A 22541-nucleotide genomic window follows, 5' to 3' on the forward strand; every position below is an offset into this window, starting at 1 on the left:
GCCACTCTATCTATTGTGTGTGTTGCTACAGTATTTGCTGCATTATTTAGCTACTGTGTAGTAAACGTGGAGGGTCTGAGCCTTGGTGCCCTGCTTGTATGAACTGCAGTTGCACCGATCCGGAGAACTTGCCACACACACAGTGGTCTGGCAGCCAGCAGGCTGACTAAACACATACAGGATCAAATCAAGCCCAAGTATAACCATAAAGCACAGATCAGCGGGAGCAGTGGGGTTTTAATGGTTCACAAATCCAAAACCAAATGCACCAAAACACACAAACAAGCAGAGGATTTAGTTTCCCATTAGGTTTTTAGTTTAAGATTCCCATGTTCTGTTTACTAAAATCTGTTTGACACCTTTCATTTACCGTTCAAAACCTATACGCATGAAGGACAGGGCAAGACAAAACAATCAGTGTATGGAGTCATGGATTATGATGTTATACTGTATGTGTTGGTGATCAGGATGGCTGGCAGGAAATGGGAACTACAGACGCTGTTCAGGGGCACGTGCTACATCCTTCCCTGCTTTCATCCTTATGGCACATACAAAGCTATTGTAGAGCTGTCTGTGGGGGACATGCAACAAAACAAGCTTCAAGACGAGATATGCAGAGCAGCCCAGGTGGCACAACACACTGACTCTTTATATCAGACAGGCTTGGGTTAACTGTGAAGACTGGAATCAGTTTAAGCCTCTATTGAGGGTGAAAATGGGAAACAAAAATTTGTTAAAACTAATACATATATACAAAGAGAAAAATGATACAGGAACCAGCGGAGAAAAAGGAACAGAAGGAACAATCGGTTCAGTGAATGAAAGAATAATATGCCTGTCTCTGCAGAACCACGCATTTTTCATCAGGGTCAGAACATGAATACTAGTAACTCTTCCTCTTCTCTGTTTTTTCCTCATGAGTCCAACAACATGTGAGGATTATCAGTCCACTGTGGGATGTGTGAGGGGGAGCAAAAAAAAAAAGTAAACATCAGCAGTTCTGACGAGGACCTTCATTTGAACTTCTATGGTGTGTACACATTGAGGGTAGTGAAGGAGGCAGGTGGTGAGGGTCACGAGAGAAGAGTGTTAGGAGGGTTGTCGTCTAGCTCCTCTCACAGGCGCTTTTGGGCAATCAGTGAGCCCACCACGACCCCGGTCACCAGGGTCATCCCCGCCAGCAGCCACTTCTTGAAACTCTCCTGAGACCTCCTGCTCTCTGCCGCTGCGTCCTGCCCGAAGATTTCAGCAAAGTGCTCCTGGAAGATATGGAAGAAAAGAGAGGGAGTGAAAAGAAAGGGTTAACACAAGGGTATTTGCTGCTTACTGTGTGAGATGTATTGAAATATGAAAAAACCCACACACATAAACACTTCCCAAAACTCCTCATTCAAAAATAAGAACAGAAAAGCCACAGGTAGGTTTAGAAAGTCAGGTAGATTCCCTTTTGTAAAGGTCTCTAGGCCTCAAACAAGCAGACGGCCGCTGAGACACCCACAGCTGAGTATCTGTATGACTGTCAAAATCCACATGTTCATGTGTGGAAATTTCCATCCACCACAGAAGTCATACAGGTAAAGCACCATCAGCAGCAAAAAAGCCCAGAAAGCCACCTGCATTGAGGCTGTTCACACTAACAACAAGATCTCATTGATTAAAAGAGAAAATCCAGATCATTATACCCAGAATTAGGACCCGGTCACGGCAGCTCTCGCTTTAAAAATTTTCCACCAGACCTCCCCTCCCTTTCCAGGCATCCCATCAGTTCCGCAGCAGATCCCTGCAGAACCGTTGTTGTTGCTGACATTCTTTCCCACCGTTGTCCTCACACTGCCAAGCCTACATTGCCGCCCACTGAAATCATTTCCTGGAAATGAGCCGCAGAGCATGCAGTTCTGATCTCTGGCCACAAGGAGGCGCCAGTCAGGCTCAAATCTCATACAAACACAACAGCAGGTCAGCTGAGGTGGACACGCTCTACTGAGTCACTACTGATGATGTTGATGTTGTCCATACTATTCAGGTGTCAGTGCTTCACTTCAGTAAATAGAATTTGTGAGATTACAACTCCTTTTTAAGAGCAACTCATGAGAATCTAATCTGGATAAATGTCAGATGACCAATTCAGATGTCTGACTCTTAGTCAGAGAAGGACTCAACGGGGGACAGAAGGTCTTTTGAAGAATGCAGCAGGGGGCTGTTACAGGAAACTCAGAAGTAAATGGACTAGGAAGGAATGACTGAAACTCAGAAAGACCGCACTGCAGAGTGTGTGTGTGTGTGGGGGGGGGTTAACCATGTGCCTAGTGAGTTAAAACAGCTATTATCAACTAAGCTCCAACTACACAACTCAACAAGACAACGGGAGAAAGATGTTGCTAGAAAGATCAATTTGTGTGTAAGCATGAAATGGATTTTTAATAAAAACACAGCAGCGGCGAAAGCGTTAAAGTGGTGAAAAGAGTCAATTCATTAACACTATTAAGTTTTATTCTGCCTTGTCCATCCTTTACCAGACTTGGAAAGACATATGTGTAATTTACTTATAGACCTATGCCTGAAACCACCTCACCCAGGAGGAATGATTTAGGCAATTTGCAGTTGAAAAGATGTCTAGGTTAAAACTCAGGTTAAATGGGGTTTTTTTAGGTCTATTTACCATATTAATCTTGTCTCGACAACATTTAATGACTATATTTTATCATGTGTTAGATTCAGGGCTTAAATGATTTGTTGATTAAATGATTGGCAAAAGACAATCGGCAACTATTTTGATAATCAATTAATCATTTCAGCTATTTTTCTATCATCACAGCTGCTCAAATGTAAAGATTTGCTGCTTGTTTGTCATTTATGATAGTAAACTGAATCCCTTCCTGCTTGGATGAATGGTCAGACAAAACAAGGAATCTGAATGATTCTTGGGCTCTGGGAAATTGTAATAGGTATCCCTCTGATAACAACATTATCTGACATTTCATTGGCAGAATGATTAATTGATTAATCGTGAAAATAACTGTTATTCTGTTAAGAAGAGTTACTGAACTGTTGGGAAAAACTGTCACAACTAGGACTGACCCGAATGCCTCGAGGCTTCGGCCGTTACCATGGTAATCCATGTCCAAATCAATATCAGTATTAGTCTTAGTGATTAAATTTCCTTTTCCTGATAATTTGGCCTAATCCAGTATATTGGATGGTATTAGCTTATTGTCTTGGCTGATGAATAACAAATAAATGATTTTTACAGTTGGCTCAATGTGTACAGAGTCACAGTGTTGAATGTGAGGGAGGAGGTCACTGTTCAAAAAAATGTCTGATTGGACATAAAAGTGGCAACATCAGTAAAGATATTCCTCAGAGAATGATCTAATATCCAACCGGGATTTTGATCTCCCTCTCCCAAAGGGAATCTCTGCGTCCATATCGACTGGATCAATAAGGAAATGAAACAGTGTGTCCGACAGCTCCTTAAGGCCCTTATACTGGGCTGTAGGGGAGGGGAAACCCAGAAACTCAAGGTTTGTTGAAGGAAAGCTGCCGTATTGAAACAATATGAAAAGTAAGGTGGAAGTCACAAATCAGTGGTTTACAGAAAGATAAGGCTTGAGGGAAGCAGAGGAGCCAGAAGGCATAGGGCTGTCATTCCTGAGTCATTCCAGGAGTTTTGGGTCATAGTGACATTCGTATGATTAAAGAAGTGTGGAATCTAGTTTCTTTTTCGCCACAGTGTCTCTAACTGCCTGATGTTTGACATCATCAGTGCAAGTGGACCACTCCAAATACAGACCTAAACAATGAAACTGACTGGTCCCTGAGTTCTCAGGAAACACGCCAACAATGACAGTACATAGTTACAGGATGATTTGTAAACAATATAGGCATGAAATCGGTCTGGGTGCATTTGTTTTACAAGCTGTCATGCTTGTAGCAAAATAATGCGGCGCAGGGGTTCTGCGGAAATTAATCTTGGCTGTGCGGTGAATAATTCTGAGAATATGCAGGGTGTGAATATGCTGGTGGAAGATAAGGGAGGAGATGGTGGGGTGATGACCTCACTCCTGAGATGTGCGCTCCGAACTTATCCAGAAACCGACTTGCAGTTAAATGCCTGTGTCATCACAAGAATAACATACCATATGATAATGGTGCTGATCTTTTTACAGCAATGATATGCCTGAGTTATATCAGGTTTATTTTCAAACTTTTTTTCCGGAGCTCTTTGTCACAAGCATGTCTTTAAAAGTAGGTCTGGTGATATTCATTTTTTCCATCAAAAGACAAAAACCAATAATGAATTGATCCTATTAACAAGTACTGTTTGTTTGTCCAAGCCTGACACATTGTATTCATTGTAGTAAAAACCTCTTAAAAGCACATCATTGAGCCACACTGTTGCACTTGCTGACACGTTGCCTCATTATGATGAACCGTCCGTATACTGTCCTGGTTTGTTTCAAAATTCAAAAGGTGTGAAAACTAGGTTTTCCATTTGACATAAATTACAGCCATAAATGCAACCAAACCTTGAAGAGACAGAAGACTCTAACAGTATTTGTTTACTGCAAAACTTTTGTTGAGATCACTGCCTACAGCGGTCGCTGCTCTTTGGATCTGAAGGACAGTTTGTGGGCTCTAGGAGCCTAGCTGGTCTCACAGTAGCTCCTTTCATTCATGGTTTCCCTCTAAATAAACACATGAACACTTCTACTGTAAAACACTTGCCAAACTCTACTTGTGTGTTGAGTCAATGAGTAGCATCTAAGGAATTTGCAAATATGTAACTCAGTGCAACACAGAAGCAGGTTTTAAAGCTTCACTGGAGGCCTGGCTGCCTTTCATACCAGGTTCACTCAAGGCAAGAATTGCGACTCAATGGAACAGTTTGACCTTACATACTGACCCTCTCTACCACGGCCTTGTTAATGATTGTGAGGAATCAAAGAGACTCTCTTTACTGTCTGCACATGAGGAAGCTGCCAAGGAAGGTTAAATATTTGTCTTCAGCTTCACTTTGACTTTCTACTGGCCTGATACAGCACATGATCATTTTTTGAAAAGACTATTGATGTAACTCATGACACAGATGACAACATGGACAGATACACGAGTCAATTTGAGACAAAACAGGGCACAGAGTGTGTATAGCGTGTAAGAGGCTGGCTTGAAAGCTGTACTGGGGGAAAGTTGCCTTTAAGCGTTATGATCACTTTGATCATCAGTTGGATTTACCCATAAGAGATTAACAAATGGTGCTAAAGTAAATAATGACGTAGTGGGATTACACGGCACTGTACATCCTGTAATATGAGTTAGTGTTTTAGTGCGGCCCTCAAGTGTTTCATAATCGATGGCCGTCTGACCACTGACTATCCCTTCCTGTGGAATCTTATCTAACAATGTGAAGAATCTGGGTGTAGAGAACAAAACTACAGCGTGATATGACTGACACTTGTAAAACAGACATGTCAAGATATGTTACTGTGTAGTGGGTAAGAAATATGTCATGAAGCAGTGTGTATTGATTGTATGGTAGTGACAAGGGAGGTAAAGGAACGCTCCTTCAAATGCTGTCCAAATATCAACATTACCCGTCCAGGTTTCTGTATACATTCATAATCTCACTAATGTCTCATTAGGTGTGATACAGTAGATATAGCAGACTGACAGAGATCCTCCAGTGTTCATAGCTCTCTTTAGACTGTTACTATTCTACTTATTAAATGAGAATTTGGATAGCAGCTTCAGTGACCATTTATCAAAAGAAGTCTCAATAAGAGAGAATGTCTAGGTTTGCTAAATTAGACCTAGCTCAACAGTTCGTGTCTACACTTAATGACCAAGACCATGACTCTTAGGAATATTCAAACATAGACATACTACTGAAGAAATGTGGTTAGAACAACCTCTACCAGAATCCCCACAAATGTGTCTATTAGGGTATAAATCTCTCATACCACCAGGGCTTATTAAAGCTGAGTTTGGGCTGGCAGCTACAGGTTATACTGCAGCTGCCACACTCATTTTATGTGATTGGAAGAGCCCACGTAGACCAAAGGAGACAGAATGGCTTGAAAGATAAGGCTGGTGGCATTCTATAGCCGTGTCTCTATTCAGGGGCTGTATCCTTCGAAGGACATGGTCTGATACCTTACTGCAGGTCTTACAGGGACACAGGCCCACTCTCACAAAAAGACACACACACACATCACATCTGTCCCATTCTGTTCTGCTCTTTCTTCAAACAGGACTCTCTAATCTGTTATTGCAGCAGAAGAACTGTAAGTAAAACCTGCAGTAAGGTATCTTTACCGGGCGGTAACATTTTTGTGGTACCTGTAATAACTCCTGGAAACTTGCCAAAACGTGTCTCTATCACACACACTGATAGAATGAACCAACAGTTACTGATTGGACGCTGGACATTAGACGCTGGACATTGGAGTCTATCCACTGCAAACAGTGACCTAACATCCTAAAAGACAATCTGAGAGGCTTCTTAACTATTTGTTGTTCATTTGACATATTTTAATGGACACATCACAAAATGCTACAAACTAGCCTTTCCTTTGTTGGTACTGGTGTTATCAGTGGTACCAGGATACTGTGGTCACATGTCATGCCATTGTCTAAATTTAAATATTAATTATCTGTCACTTTATTGACAGTGCCCTTAGCTATCTACTATTGTTCCTGCTCTTGACCTTTGCATTTGTACACACAATTCAAAATGTGATTTAAAAAAAAAAAAAAAAATTACTTTTCTGTCTGATATTTCATTACCTCTGCCTACAAAATCAATTTCTTAACTTGAGAATCAGGAAATCAGAAAATGTACAGTAAAAGACCTTCATCATAAGACTCAGTGAGGGTCGCCTGGTTTATTTCTTTACCAGCATTACCAGCCAGCTCACTATGCATATGTTAAGGCAGCACTGTTACTTTGATTTGCTCAATCTCCCCCAGTCCCACCTGGCAGGTAGACCTTGTCTTTATCTGCTCTCTCCCTTTCCCTTTCACACGGTCACGCCTTTATTTCTTTATCCCTGTTCCACTCCCAGAGGAAATCAGGTGCTAGGCAGCAGCCTGCAGAGTGCTTTCAGGTCTTGTCTCTGTTTCTTTTCTGCTTTTCTATGTCTTTAACTTTCTCTTTCTTTGTTAGCCAGGGGGAAAAAAAAGGATGAGAGAAGGATTAGCTCATGAAAGCAAGAGGTTGGATATAAGACAGAGAGAGGGAGAGAAATAGTAAAGGGGCACAGGGAAAGAGATTCTGCAATTGTTGCCACGGCTACCACAAAGCAGCTGATTAGCGTGTGTGATGTGTGTGAGTGTGTTTGGGCCTGTAGGTCCATCTCTGTGGCTGATAAATGGCCCAATACTACATGTGGAGAAAGGAGCATTTTAACGATCATTAGCAGTAGCTTCCCATTTATCAGCTCTGACTTGTCGGTTGCTCCAGTGTTGCACCATAACAAGCTGCAACACTCAAATCCCCTGATGTTGAAACCCCCTGAACACGACACGCACACATGCAAGAACACACCAGACATCGATTAACAATCCACATCTTCTGCCTTTTAGCCAAAATGGGGCTGAAAATGGATTGAAATTCAATAACTTGGGGACACTTTGAAAAACTACACTGTGTTAATATTAGCAATCATATGTGTAATCATTATCTCAAGCTGAGTGCCGATAGTATCAGGCTGTGTGATGGCAGACACAGAAAAATCTGTTTATCTCCTTGATTATTCCAGAAAATTAAAAATGACCAAAAGCTGACAAAAAAGTAGTCCGCTTGTAGTTATCATTGTGGGTCTTTTCATACATGACAACATATGGAAAAAGAATTTAAAAAACTGTTGTAACCTCATATGCTCAGGCTCTCTTCTAACATATTTGAGGTTTTTGGACTGCCACAGTGTGTAACCACCTTTCCTGCCTGCCTTCCCAACGCATGTTTGCTGGGTGTGAGTGTGTACGTGCGTTTGCTTTCATCACCCGTGCGCCATGTGATATCTTCCTCTACTCACACTGCCGTGGCTCAGTGAGTTGTACTGGCCTTCCGTTCCTGCTCTGCTAGCATTTTGGGATTTTTACAGTGTATAGATATGTCAATTACATGGTAATCTGCATGAGAAATAAAGAAAAAGAAAACAAAATCAGTTATAATAATCATCCGCTTATATTGATCAATTTGAGCCAGACAGACATGATCACAAAAAGCGGTTTCTCCACTGCATTTATAAATGTTAAAATAATTAGTCGCTTAATCGATTGACCAATTAGTAAACAACAATTTAATACTTTATCAAGATCTAGATTCCAAAATGTAAGGATTTTTCTGTCACTGTACACACTTTTGGGTTTTGGACTGTTAACTGAACAGATGAAACAATCCTAAATCTAGAGCCAGAACTGTAAATTGGCAATACCAATATATAGGGCAGTATTAGCTTATCTCAATGTAACGTATAAGCTGATAGCTAACGGGAAACTGCGGAACAGAAATGTCAAAAAATTGGGGCCAAAGAGATACAACACCTCACAATTTTTATCAAACCTGATCCCAGTAGATCAATGTTTTGTATTAAGTGACAGCTGGAGCTTAAACGCATTGCTTTTGGAGTTGTTCTAAAATAGATAATTTCTGGCTGGCCATGTGTAGCCGAAGGGATTAGTACAATTTTGAAGTGCAATAGTTGTAAAGATCCAGAGCAGGTTTTGTGGGCTGCTCCCTATGGAGGGAACCTTGGATGACATAGATCTTAATGTGATTGATATTGTGATATTTGTGTTTAGCATTGTTAAGTCGAGTGTAGTGCCAGTTAAAAATTTGCCTGTCAGTAGGGTCTTGTAAGGCTTGGCAACCTTTGGTAAAGTGTCAGCATACACATTTACCCGTTATGGAAACATATCGAATATACAGAAGAACCCCCTGATGCCAGCGGGGGTCAAAAAAAGATCCATGTGTTATGAGTGGGCTCTGGGTTTAGAAAATCTGTACACACTTTATAAGCCATGCTTTCGGATTCACAGACCTTGCCCTCAAATTTTAAAATTGTGTCCTTGGATCCATGCGCCCAAACGACTTGCTATTCGAGTGAAAATCACAAGAAAGATACGTTACACAATGAAAGGGGTGAAACGTCCAATTCACAACAAAATATAGCATGCAGTTGACTTCCATCTTTCTTAAAACCCTGGCATATGTGCGCTGTAAATTGTCCAGGTGCTGCACTGACATAGCGTAGTTCCTCCTTTTTCCTCACGTGAAGTAAAATGTAGAAAAGCAATGCTTGAAGCTTTCTCGAGAACTGCTCATCAAAAAACCTCACGGTCGACACTGCACTTCCTTGGGTCCTCGGGAATACATCCGGATAGTTTGAAGTCGATCGGATGAGCGGTTGTCGAGAAAATCAAATGACCGAAATACAGAGATTCGCCCGTTTATAGTTAGATGCAATAAAAATCTAATTATAAAAACAAAGCTCTGGTATCAGTGGGTTCTGACTGAAGATGTCTCTGTGATATTATATGCACCAAATGATTGATTGTTTAATCAAAAAATAATCACCATCTTTATTGCCCACAAAAATGATTCATTCATGTGATTGATTGTTTTTGAATTTTGAAGTTCAGCTGTATATTTAAGTACAATTCTCAATACAACATATGAACAAATTTCTTAAAAAAGGTGAAAGTCTCTTTGTGACCGTGTGAACCATCTGATCTAGACAGCTCGCTTTGAACAGACAAGGACCGCTTTCCAGCAACCTGCAGAGCTTGTGACATTCAGGCCACACTTGCCACAAGCGGTGGTTGGAAACTGGTTGAAAGACGTAGAGATGGTGGCTGTGATGAAAGGGTGCTGAAACTGGAAAGGATGCTGACGGCACCAACTAGAAAGTTCTGTACTCTGATAGAAAGCTGACAAAGACTCTTCCCCCTGGAAACACTCATGTGCTTTCACACATAAGGGCCTCTTTGAGTGTGTGTGTATGCGTGCAACAGTCAATACAATACAATAGCAATGACTTGACAAAAACAATCTGGATCAACCAGCTTTGTCCCGTCCAATGAAAGGCGATAAATGAGCACAGAAGGTAAAGTGTAAAGTTACAGGAACTGTAGGAGGTCATGTTCTGCAGGGAGCGGGGCATCGTGGGAATAAATGAATCGATAACAGCAGTATTTTTTTATGATGAGACATAGAAATGTGGGTAGGGTTTGGTGTTTTTAACTTTTTAAAAACATCTTATTCTGCTTATTGAGTCTAGCTCTTTAATTTGCACTGATAAGCAGAGCCAAAAATCTGGCAGGTTATGTCAAAAGAATCACGAGTTCTGATATACAGTGTGAGGGTTTCAATTCAAAACCTGTTCTCTATGCCAAACCTTAACCATGTGAAAGTGCTTCAGTGATCTGATATTCAAACACAACTCCAAACTACCATAAGCATGTTTTGAATTCCATATGCATGCGTTATGAAAGGTATATCTGTAAATATGGTGTGTGTGAGAGTGAATGAATGAGCAGATTGTATGGAGTCATAATAAAGGCCACACCCTCACAGTCAGTCAATGAACAGACACAAGAATGTACAAGATACAAGAATGTAAGGTAAGGGAGTGTTTTTGTTTCTTGTCTGTTTGTTTCTCTTCTAGACTAAATCTAAGGAAGTTATTCCAACTAGCAGCCACTGACAACTTTTTTATTCTGTTTTGTAGACAATGGATTAAGTCTATTTCCACTTCTTTGAGAGGGCTGTCTAGATTGAAGACAGTATTATAGAAGAGTGGTTCTAAAAAATCCTTTATCTTTGTTCAACCCCTTGGGAGTGATGGCTTGATTACACCGATTCACAAAAATACAATAGGGGAATCCATAAACGAAATGGATTAGAAACTCAAAGGTGAGAAGGCAAAGGATCTAAATACATGGGGTGAGGCAAGAAAAAGGAAAGCGAGTTCACAAGAAGCCAGTGATCCAAAGCCTGATGGTCCCTGAGAGTTACAAGGAAAAAGAGCTGGCTCATTTAAAAATGTCATCAGTCCTGGCAGTAGCTCAGCAACACTTCCTGTAAGTTGCAACACTTGGGATGTTTACACATTAACACTGCAAGGCCCGATGCGCATTCACACACATACACTGCGGTGTCCCTGAACCCAGAGTACAGCATAGAACACAACACTTGTGTATTTTTGTGAACTTAATAAACTCACTGTTGAATCGATGTGACTAATTAAATATTGTTTACACGCACGGAGGTGACATGATGTTTTAGTTAGTGAACAAGATGAAACAAGATGATGTCAAGATGATGTCAAATTTTATATGCACATTGAAAGTGCATATAAAATTCAAAGTACAGTGAGTGAATGTGTTTTTAGTGCTATGACCTCTGCCTTACATCGTGACAAACAGTCCGTGATCAGATCATAGGATCACAGTGTGTGACTCAGCAAGATTAAAAAAAAACAAAAAAAAAAACAGCCAAATAACTTCTAAGATTGAAATAAAATGCCTGAGGAAATACAAACTGCCACACTGTGACAACTTAAATATCATGCAGAATGACACTGAGATGATTAATCCAATCAAACATAAACACTAACAATGACCTGCATAGAGAATAAATATTGTTATAATATATATGTTATTTAGATAAGTATTCAGACTCCTCGCTCTAGTATTTCAAATTGAGCTCAGACGCATCCTATTTGCTTTTATTATTCCAATGAGACCACTGAAATATTTTTAGAACTTGATGGGAGACCATCTGTGGCAAGTTGACCGGACCTGATTCAGAAAAACACACACCTGTGTATACAAGTTCCCACAATTCACAGTGCTTGTCAGAATCAAAACCTTAGTAAAATTTCTGCAATCAAATTGTGTCATGGTATATACTGTATCTGCCTTGAATGTTTGCAGGAGCAAACATTCCTTCCTCCTCGAAGGAAACACTGTCAATCAGGCCTTTATATGTAGAGTGACTATGGAGGCCATTCATTCAATTTTATTTATAGAGCGCCAAATCATAACAGAGGTTATCTCAGGGAACTTTACATGTAGAACAGGTGCAGACCATACTCTTTATAGGTATATTTACAGAGACCCAACATTCCCCCATGACCAAGCACTTGGTGACAGCGGCAAGGAAAAACTCCCTTTTAACAGTTAGAAACCTTGAACAGAACCCGGCTCAGGGTGGGCAGCCAACTATCTCGACCGGCTGGATTGAAAGAGAAAGAGAGACGAGAGAAAGGACAAAAGGGGACTGGAAAGCAAATGACTGTTCACTTGGAGTTTGCCAATTTATTAAGTAAACTTAAATAAAACTGATGCAGTATAATACAACAGGCTTGTAATAAATCCTCCCTTCAAGAGGATTATAATGTTCAGTTTCTATTGAAAGAGGTGTTGATTATTTTAATGGACATTTTGGAGGCTTTCATTTTTGGTAGTCTTGAACTGTACTAGGTTATACTGAGAGGTGTTTTCCTAATATTTTGTCCATCCCATTTATATGAATTGAGGTTGAAAAAATATTAGGAACACAGTTTTATCTAGGTGTACCTAAAAAACTGGCAAGTGAATGTAGATTAATTAAATCCTAGTGTGTCACAGTAACTTTTTCCCTGAACTGGAGAATCAGCATTTATACTGAAGAACTTGACTTAAAACTTAAAATGGGTATGACATGGATTTATTTCATCACTGGAATAATATGCAGTTAAGAAAAGCACTGCAAAATGCAAATGTATTTTTGCATCAGCAAGGAAAATATTTGAAACAATTTACACACTGTAAAAATAGTCCGTAACGTTAGTTGAATACAGTGGCAGAATAAAAATGTTGAATGCATGGTGTAACGTAACCATAACAGCAGCAGTACATACATTTTGTTCCTTCAGTCAATAATCCTAATATATTATACCTGGGTGTGGATAAAAAGTAAATAAAACTGTGCTGTCTTGCTGTCGCTGCATCTTAAACAAAGAACTCTGGGATGCTTTTGCTTCATGTGACTACACATAGAAGTTGTAGTGCTGTGATAAGCCATTTCTAATTTGTGGAGCTTGGGTCTGTGTAAAATAGTCCTGCACTTTAGATGATCCTGTGCGAGGTTTTGTAGCTGCAGCTTGTTTTCCATGGAATCCATGATGTGATGGCGCGCAGCCATCTGTGCAGCGCGCCGTGGTCTAATTGATCAAGTCGCTTACGTGGATTAGTCACCCCAGCAGAGCAACAGACTGTCGTTTAATATTTCTCTTTTTTTTGTTTCTCGAGAACCGCTCACAGTTGCCACTGCACTTCCTTGGGTCCTCAACAAAACACATGTTAAGTTTGAAGTCGATCGGATGAGTGGTTGACGAGAAAATCGAAGGACAGGCAGACACACAGACAGACAGATTTCTCCTTTTATTAGTAGGAAGTAGGAAACTCATGGTTAACAGATTCTACTTAAGCAAGTGACAAGAGCAGATGCTGGAAACTGCGAAGAAGGGCAAAGTCCAAGCAAAATGCAAGGAAAATGGGGATCAGGTCCAATCCAAAAAGACTGCTCAAGCTTACAGTCAAACAGAGTAAATGCACACACTGTGAGATGAAAATATGAAAAATACATATCGCATTTGCTGATCCCTGAAGAAGAGAACATCCTTTTGAATCGTGATGCTTAACATGCGCATGTTTCATAGAGCTGGAATAACTCTTCTGTTGCTCATGTAGTAGTTTTAAATTTTACGTCTCTGAATAAATGGGGGGTTTTTTTGCACTGGTTGCGGTTCCTCTCTACTTATTTTACTGATACACTACTAGGAATAACAAAAAACATGGCATATTAAATGACAAGTTGACAGGCAGCAGCTCTACACACAAAAGAACCAAACTGTCACAGCTTTGAAACAAGTTTAGGGTCAAGAAGGAGAGTTTGAGAGAAAGTGGCATGATAAAACTTGTCAGCCTTTCTTGATTCTTCTTCTGCATGACCCTCATGGAAAACTGGACTTCAGCCAGAATGCAGGACATTCAAAAACTAGTCTAATTACTCCCAGGAACAAGGATGAGCAGCTTCACAGCACAAAAGTAACCTGCATGTTAGCTTATCGTCCATCAGTCAATAAGCTATTTCGCATACTTGGCTTGATTACTGCCACCCAAAGCATGAGATCAATGCTGGCGTTGAGGGGGGTTGGTGCAAGGGGACAACAGGTTTGAAGCGTGATGGATCATTTCCAAGCAGTAGGAAGGAGCTAGAAAATTAGGAAACTGAATCATTAAACCTCCCCTCAGTGGTGACACTTGACGGTGTTTGTGCCAGTATCAGCGTGTCTTTAAAGTACTCTTTCTTCTCTTTTTGGACCTTGGAGCAGGCTCTTTGTGAGTGCGTATCTATGTGTGTGTGTGTGTGTGTGTGTGTGGGTGCGTGCGTGCGTGCACGTGTTCAGCCGGCGGTGAGTCCATGAATTAAAGAGGAGATTAATGAGTCAGGACGTGGAGGCTCAGACTCCAATCTGTTCCCTGCCCCACTCTGGGGGGTGTTTCTCTCCACAAAACCCCATTCTGTCAGCAACACACACGTACGCATACATATGTATATACCACTGAGACACAGCAAGAAGGCCAAGGACTCAGGACTGTGTTTGTACATATGACAGAGGGAGCACATGTTTAGGAAAGTGTGAAGACAGACGAGAGCAGATCATGGTAGCTAAAGCAACGAAGACAGGGATTCTCTTTGACTGGATGTCTTCAGCAGTATAACCCTCCACCCTGTAGGCCATCACCCCACCCAGACACCTCACCACAACCCTGAGAACTGCCATCTGTCTGGAAGAGAGAGAAACAGATAGACTGGGACAGAACGAAAGATAGAAAGACAGGCAGGGAGTAGGACAGAATAAGAAAGAATAACGTTAGGAAACTAGAACAAAAGAACAAGGGAGAAACAAGCTGCAGAGGGAAAAAAAAGTTCCTGAAAATGACTGGAAACTGTAAAGGGGGAAACCCATGAGGAGAAAAATATGCAGAAAGAAGAGCAAGTGGCAGCAGAGAGGCTCGCAGACATATTTACTTAAAACTACATATCTTGTCACTTACTGTACATTTTCACAAAGTTTGCGCTCACTTCAGCAGCAGATGAATATCTATAGGTTGTGCACCAGTATGTTTTTGTTCTCTCTTTCTATTATCCCCTCTCTCTTATTGCAGGGCCACTGAAGATATCTTTTGTCATTATTGCTTTACCCCCTTGGCCATTCAAACAAGCCCATGATGAATATAACGATGATGGCCTTGATGCTCTTTATCATCATTTAAATTCGTATGCTATATGAGATTGGGTGCTGCATTACCATGAAATACTCATCAAGCCTCTTTATCCATCCCTCAGCTCTCCTACTTTAATACATACCATGAGACTCACTAATCCCATGATTCGCCTCATAATCTGATCACAGATATGAGCATAGAGAGAGAAACAGAAAGGAGAGAGCGGGGGAGAGACAAACAGAAAGAAGGATGTAGAGGAATGAAACACAATCAGAGAGGAGAGGGATGCAGACAGATGCTTAGGCTTTGCACTCAGCTACATGAAGACTGAAGGCGGAAAAAATAAAAAAATAATGTGTCACAGGAGGGAGCATAGGGATGTGGGCTGGAATAGAGAGGTAAGAAAATTAGGGGACAAGCAGACAGAAGGAGAGGGAAGAATGGAGAGGAAGATGGAAGGAGGGGGGAAAAGACTTGCTCGTGACCTGATTTTACCACTAAGCCTTGGAGGAGTGGAGCAGTACATAGACAACAAAACGTAGAGTCTTCACTTTGCTCCACAAACATACAGCTGCTCTGTTCATGCAACATGTAGGCTGCACATAAAGAAATGCATACCACACCAAACATGCACTGTAACCTACTGGCCCGCATACTGCATCCACAACTAGCTGAGTCACCAGCCTTGTCTTCTTCTCTTTCTGCCTTCTCGCCATCTGCAACTGCCTCTCCACCCTTGTCTTCTTCCTTCTCAGCTTCCATGCACTCCCAGACACTTCCGGGGGGAGGTGGCACATAATGGTGCACTACAGTGGAAGCCTGATGCCTACAAGTCTAGCAACGCCGCTCTAATAGATCCAAGCTCGGCAGTGTGCTGGCAATACAGACACACACACATGCACACATACACACACACAGACACACTCATCTATTACACAGCTGGATATCTGTGCTGTATACATAAATAGTGTTTGGATATGGAACATACGGACGTCTCGCTACTGTGACACCAATATGTGTGTTTCTACATAAGAGAAAGAAGACACAGATCAAGAGATTCAGATGCAGTCTAAATGCTACAAGTGTAGTCATTCTGTATTGATGTCTCAGTGCTGTGAGTGTTTCCCTGTGTGTGTGTGTGTGTGTGTGTGTGTGTGTGTGTGTGTGTGTGTGCGTGTGTGTATAATGCTCCAGGGCTACAGGTCTTGTCTTTCACATGACCAACTGATATACTGACAAAATCTGTAAACACAAACACACAGAGGGGAGTTGTTGTCTACAGGGCCTGTTCGTCAAGCTATTACATATATAGAACTGAGGTGAGCAGTTATGTGTGTCAGCTCTCCTTCCCCAGTTACATGATGGGTAGGTAAACAGTGCCATGCCTAGCTTGTTTCATGAGCTGAAATAAATATGCATCAATATACACACAAGAGCTATCATTATAAATTGCCTTCAAATTTCCACTGCTCTAGTGTCACATAATTCTCTCAAATCTCTCAACAACTGCATTTTGGTTATGTTCTCAAGCCCTTTGCCTTGGCATGTAGCTGCCACCTGCTACCACACAAGAATGGTTTGACCACGTCCCTCTCCTTAAAGGCAGTTAAGGAGTGTTTATACCAGCAAGTAGGACACTTGCCCTCATACTCACGTAAACAAAACCAACACACACCTAAAAACACACAACACATCCCTGATGTTCTTGTCATGGAGCTGGAGTCAAGTGAATATAACAATCTGTTTACTGCCATATTCAAGCTGCAACACACACCATTAAAATACACACACAGACGCGCATGCAAGCACGCACGCAGGCAGACACACACACACACACACACACACACACACACACACACACACACACACACAAGTGCACATACATACACGTGTCTGATGTCACAGATCTTGAAAAACTAATGCTTGAACTTAAACACATGCATACAAAAACAACAGAGACACATCCATGTTGAGCAGCTACATTCATCCGAAAACATTCAGAGATCAGTCTGCATAGAGCCACCCACCACACACAGGCGTTTATTGACAGCGCTCGAACAAAAGTACACGCCATTGATCCAATGAAAAAAAGGGTTTGCGGGAGCATTGTCTATGTGCGTGGATTTTATGTATGACACAAATCAAGGACTGAGACAATGACAAAGTGGTTTTGAGATCAGCGTGTCCTTTTCAGCGATGGCTTTGCCTGCAAAGTGACGACACACCTATAGGAACAACTAAAAAGCCAGTAAAGCCAATTCCTGTTCTTGTGTATGTGGTCACAGGTCCTTTGTCTGAGGTAGTCACATGACCAGTCTGACTTCCCGCTGTACCCTTCCCACTGCACTGGACGACTATACAATAAAACGCTCAAATGTATGAGACAACAACACCCTGTGCCATATTACAAACAAACACAAAATCATGTTTATGGAAACTTTACTTGATGTGCAAAAACACTGTTCTTAAGACAAAACCTAGAAGACTACGACAAAAAAAACATCCTTTCTAATCAGCCACACGTGAGCCATTAGCGATAAAGGGAAGAGGAGGAAGACGGGAAGGTGAAAGATGAGAGGGGAGTAAAAGAGGGACGAAGGCAAAGATGAAGGGATGGTGGCAGCTGCGCGGATGGGTGTGCGGGGGGTAGTGAGCGGGGATCAAGTCAGAGGGAATCGATAGCGCTGATGACTGTGTTACAGGCGATGTGTGTACTTGTGTTTTTGATAAATAAACTGACAAACATGGCGAAAAGCACTGGACATGGGTACACAGGGTTAACAGCGAGATTGACGAGGTATGTAGCATGTCTGACCTGTAATACTTTTAGCCACTATAATCTGTGTAGTAGTGAAGACTAGGGCTAGATCGATGTAGAGATGGGGCGAAAGGGATGAAAAGAGGGAAGGAAAGCAGAGGAAGGTCAGGCAAGGTGGGAAATAAAGGAGATCAAAAATGATAAATAGGAGGAGGGAGGAGGGAGGAGGAAGGTAGGTACAGATAGAAAAATAAGGGACAAAAATTGATTGGTGGCAGGGGGAGGTATGCACATAGAGGAGATGGAAGGACACTGGAGAGAAACTGAGGGAGAGAGACATATAGAAGACGAGGGGGGGGGGGGGGGGTCGTGAGAGGAAGAAAGAGATCGAGGCGGGCTGGATAGGTCCCAAGGGTGAGATTTCCTACTCTTCTTCGATAGGGCAGTCTGACAGACGACTCTGTGTATCTAACTGCCTATCCTATGTGCATGTTAATTACAGAGAGAGAAAGAGAGAGAGAAAGGAGGAGGGAGAAAGGGAGAGAGAGAGAGAGACAAAGAGGGCAAGAGAGAAAGAGTAAGAGAGTCTGCCAAGGGAAATGGCACAAAGGAAGGTCAGGTGTTTCCCTTGTCAAAACAAGTCAATGGACTTACCCTCCATAGGCCTTTATTTACAGCTTCAGTGTCTATCCCATGTCACAAAACAGCCAGATTGCATGTATTCATAATCACACAGAAATAAATATACTGCTCATTTTACAATATTTTATATTTTTGTTATTCCTAACTACGCTCACGAAAAAGGCCAAAACAAAAAATATGTTAGTCCGTCTCTCAGTGTACTCTAACTTTCCTACACTGTCTGTGGCTCTCTGCCCAAAGCCCTTTTGGTTACAATGGAGGACGTTAATCTATTGGTCGGGAATATATATTTTTATTTGTTGAAAAAGGCTCAGTAATTTCGTAAAACAGCTGGGCAATGTAGTTTCTAGTAAACATCACTTATTCAGAATAGTGTCTGCGCTCCAGTGAATATATCCAGCAGCAGGACGGCGTATGAAGCATTGAGTCAATAAAAACTACAGTATGTTCATGGTAAAGAAGGAACATGACAACCAGTGAAACAGTGTGGCTTAATGATGTGTTTTACATCATTTTTGGGCAACAATGGAGCTCTATGGCACAGAAAAATAAGATATAGTAATTGTTAGTAGGACATTAGTGTTGGTCTTTTCATGGGATTTACTAACAATAAGAAACAATACAGATTATCACCAGATTTATCATTTAAGTGCTACAGCTGAATGTGGCATAACAACATGTACTGCATACAGCCATAAGAAGCAGAGGTGACTAAAAAAATAAGCCAAGAAAACTAGGCAATGTAGACAGACCTTCACTGCTCAAAAGACATTTTTCTTGCAGTTAACTTTTCCTTGACCTTAGCAAGACCATCAACACTACAAAGCAGAACAACATGGCTAATGGAACCCCCTTCCTCTGTTTCTATACTGGAACCCCCCCCCCCGCATCCAGCTCCAGCCAAGCTTCCCCAGACCGTGGCAGCGTGGTTTTCCTAATGAGTTTAGCCTTTATTGGTCTGTCAGAGGAAAAAAAACAAAACATTGTTTCCCCAACTAGCAGGTCGAGATATTATTCATCTATAATTGGTAATAACCCCGTACCCCCACCCGGAGGCAGCTCAATCTCCACTGAGTAATCACTGCCATCGCCTGCTCTGTTTGAAACAGCATTATTAGGTCGATGGCAGTGTTTCTAGCTCTGCTGTCTGCCAAGGAGGTTTATTGTCTGACAATATATGGCTTCATTCCTGTGCTTCTTTTAAAACCGCAGGCTGTGTAGGAAGAATCGGGCTGAGCATATTTCTCTCACGTCCCAAGCTACGATCAACTATCTCAGCATCCTAGACAGTGGAGCCTCCACAATAAGCTCCAGTGGGATCATTTGGGCTAAGGCTTTATCAGTTTATTCGACAGCAAGATTTATTGTGCTGCGCAAAACACCTTTCACTTTTCAATATTCAGCTGTCACCTTAACTCTTTCACCAGCTCAAAAGACTGTCTCACTGGGTGTGTTTGTGTGTAAGAGTGTTCAGATGGACATAGTATTCTTTGAGTGGTTAAAGAGAACAAAGCTTTTCATTAGCATGACCTCCTCTCAAAACTTGTGTTTATATATTTACTCAATGGCCATGTTATTTTTACTCAGATAAAGATGAGATCCAGTCAGGGGCATTTTTTTGATAGTAGATAAAAAACGGACTTAATTGGTATTTTGTTCGAAATATTGTGACCTATGAGACTGAATTCTCGGCGTGAAGGTGTTAAAGTGTGTGGTAAATGTTTCTATGTTTCTAATTCTATTTTTCTTGGTATTAATGAATTGAAACCAATATTGACCAACATGAAAATGCGGCTGCAAGTGCAAACTGATTAAAAGTCTGAAATAATAACGCTTACAAATAACAATTATTTTCAGTATCGATTACTCAAGAAAATAATCAGCAGATTATCGCTCAAATATTTTTTCTATACAATGTCAGAAAATAGTGAAAAATGTCTACATCATATTTCATATCACAGAGCCCGATGTGACATATTCAATTGCATGTTTCATGAAAAAATTAATTTGATTATCAAAAAAGTTGCCAGTTAATATTTTGTCAATTTTCTCACCAATTAGTCAACTAATTGCCTAAGCTCTATACAGAATGGTGCATTCATGTACAGTAATATTGGGAAAACTACTGCTTTCCTGATAAGGTGTTAGATTGTGAACATAATGCTGTTTTGGGGCTTATTCTTTACTGTCACATTGAAGAGTTCAGACAAATACTGTAAATTCCCTAATTTTGAGAAAAAACCTTGAGCTCAACTAATTATGCAACACTCGTCACTTTACATCAAGATTAGCTTCAAAATGTTGGTTTACACCATCCGTTTACATCATATTTTCTCCATTCTACTTTCTCTATCACAATCATTCCAAACAAAAAAACAAAACTGAATATTACAAAATTTGAGAAGAAAAAAATAAGATCATGAGACAGAGTGATCGCTGAGAGAAAGTGAGAGAAAGTGACCTTGCTGCTGCTGGGAGCAGACTAGTATTTCATCAGCTAGCACTAAGGGCACACCTGCCTCACAGCTATACTCAGGTTCCAACATCTGCCAACGGCTCTGTGCTTCATCCCTGTGAGGAGGTGTCAGGGGAGGAAAGGAAGGAAGAAAGGGAAATAAAAGACAGAAAGAATGAAAAACAACAAAGCCTCTTGTGGGTTTACTGAGAGACTCTGGTATGTTGCAGGGAAAGTCTAGGTTGGCTTTGAACATACAAAACACAAAAAAGAGAAACTAAAGATGTTGTGACGAAGAGGGGAAAGAGTGATGGGACTGATAGAAATGATACGACTCTAACAGTAAACCACCTACTGAACTATATATTCTATAGTCTACACTGCAGCTCGCTGGGACTGCCCCTGTGGCAAGTGTGTCAACTTGTGTCTGGCAGAGGACACACATCAAGCCAGTGCTCTCTCCCCAGCACAAGGTGACTGAATCAACAAAAGAACAAAAGTGAATTATACAAAGTTTAGTAGGGAAGGAAGTGGCATCATGCGCTGAAAAAAATGTTATTCATTGGAAGGAGAAGTGAAAGACATACCAGAGGATACTTATACAGGCTGATTCATTCAACATTTCTGATGAACTCATTCACTTCTCCAAGTCTAGGTTACAATGACATGCAAGTAACTAACCACAAGCAGCTACATCATGTTAAATGATGTTGTTATCCCACCTTGTTGCTAAGCAAACTGTCTTGTACAAGTGTGAAAACGTGTTTGAGGGAGTGTGCATGGGTGCCTCAACACATGACAGATGCGTTGTTTACCTTGTGTTGACAACAGTGACGATACAAATATTTATTAGTAGTCAGGACAAATTAGATTAACCTTTTAGATGAACCTCTTCACGGTTGATCTACTTTCACCCTGAATGATTTTTACAATTTTACTTATTGCTGTTAAGATGTCAGGCAAAAATCATAACAACAATGTAATAATAATCAAATTAAATTATTACCATTTTACCATAAACTCTTTATTTTTTTTAGCCATCCAGGGGGTCTCATGGGAACCTTTGAACTTAAATAGAACCACCAAGTCTAAGAGCTCACAACCATGCTAGCCGCGCTGTGAAGCTGTACTTAGACACAGTGGTTCTTTGAGCTAAATGCTGACGTCAACATACTAACTTGCTCACTATGACAAAGCAAAGATGCCAATGTTTAGCAGATAATGTTCACAAAGATCACCACTTTCCCATTCACTTGAATGGACCGACAGACCGTCAGCACAACACAGCCATCCCAAGAGTCATGCCACTAGCAAGGCTAAAAACATCAGCACCAGAAATGGCAGCGTATTTATGAGACCAGACCTCTGGGAGCTGGTAAGGAGGATGCCACAAAATCCCTTCAACAA

General features: G+C 41.1%; 1 protein-coding gene across 6 annotated transcripts in view; it reads right to left on the bottom strand.

Moving 5' to 3' along the window:
* Window positions 1–219: 219 nt before the first annotated feature.
* Window positions 220–22541, bottom strand: part of bcl2l1 (BCL2 like 1) — a 29473-nt gene continuing 7151 nt past the window's right edge. For all 6 annotated transcript variants that reach the window (XM_040152717.1, XM_040152713.1, XM_040152712.1 and 3 more), the window contains exon 3: window positions 220–1259. In XM_040152717.1, the coding sequence (XP_040008651.1) occupies window positions 1116–1259 (144 nt within the window). In that variant the 3' untranslated portion in view covers window positions 220–1115. The remainder of the gene's footprint in view (window positions 1260–22541) is intronic.

The sequence above is a fragment of the Xiphias gladius genome, chromosome 18, assembly GCF_016859285.1.
Source record: "Xiphias gladius isolate SHS-SW01 ecotype Sanya breed wild chromosome 18, ASM1685928v1, whole genome shotgun sequence".
NCBI classification, from domain to species: Eukaryota; Metazoa; Chordata; class Actinopteri; order Istiophoriformes; family Xiphiidae; genus Xiphias; species Xiphias gladius.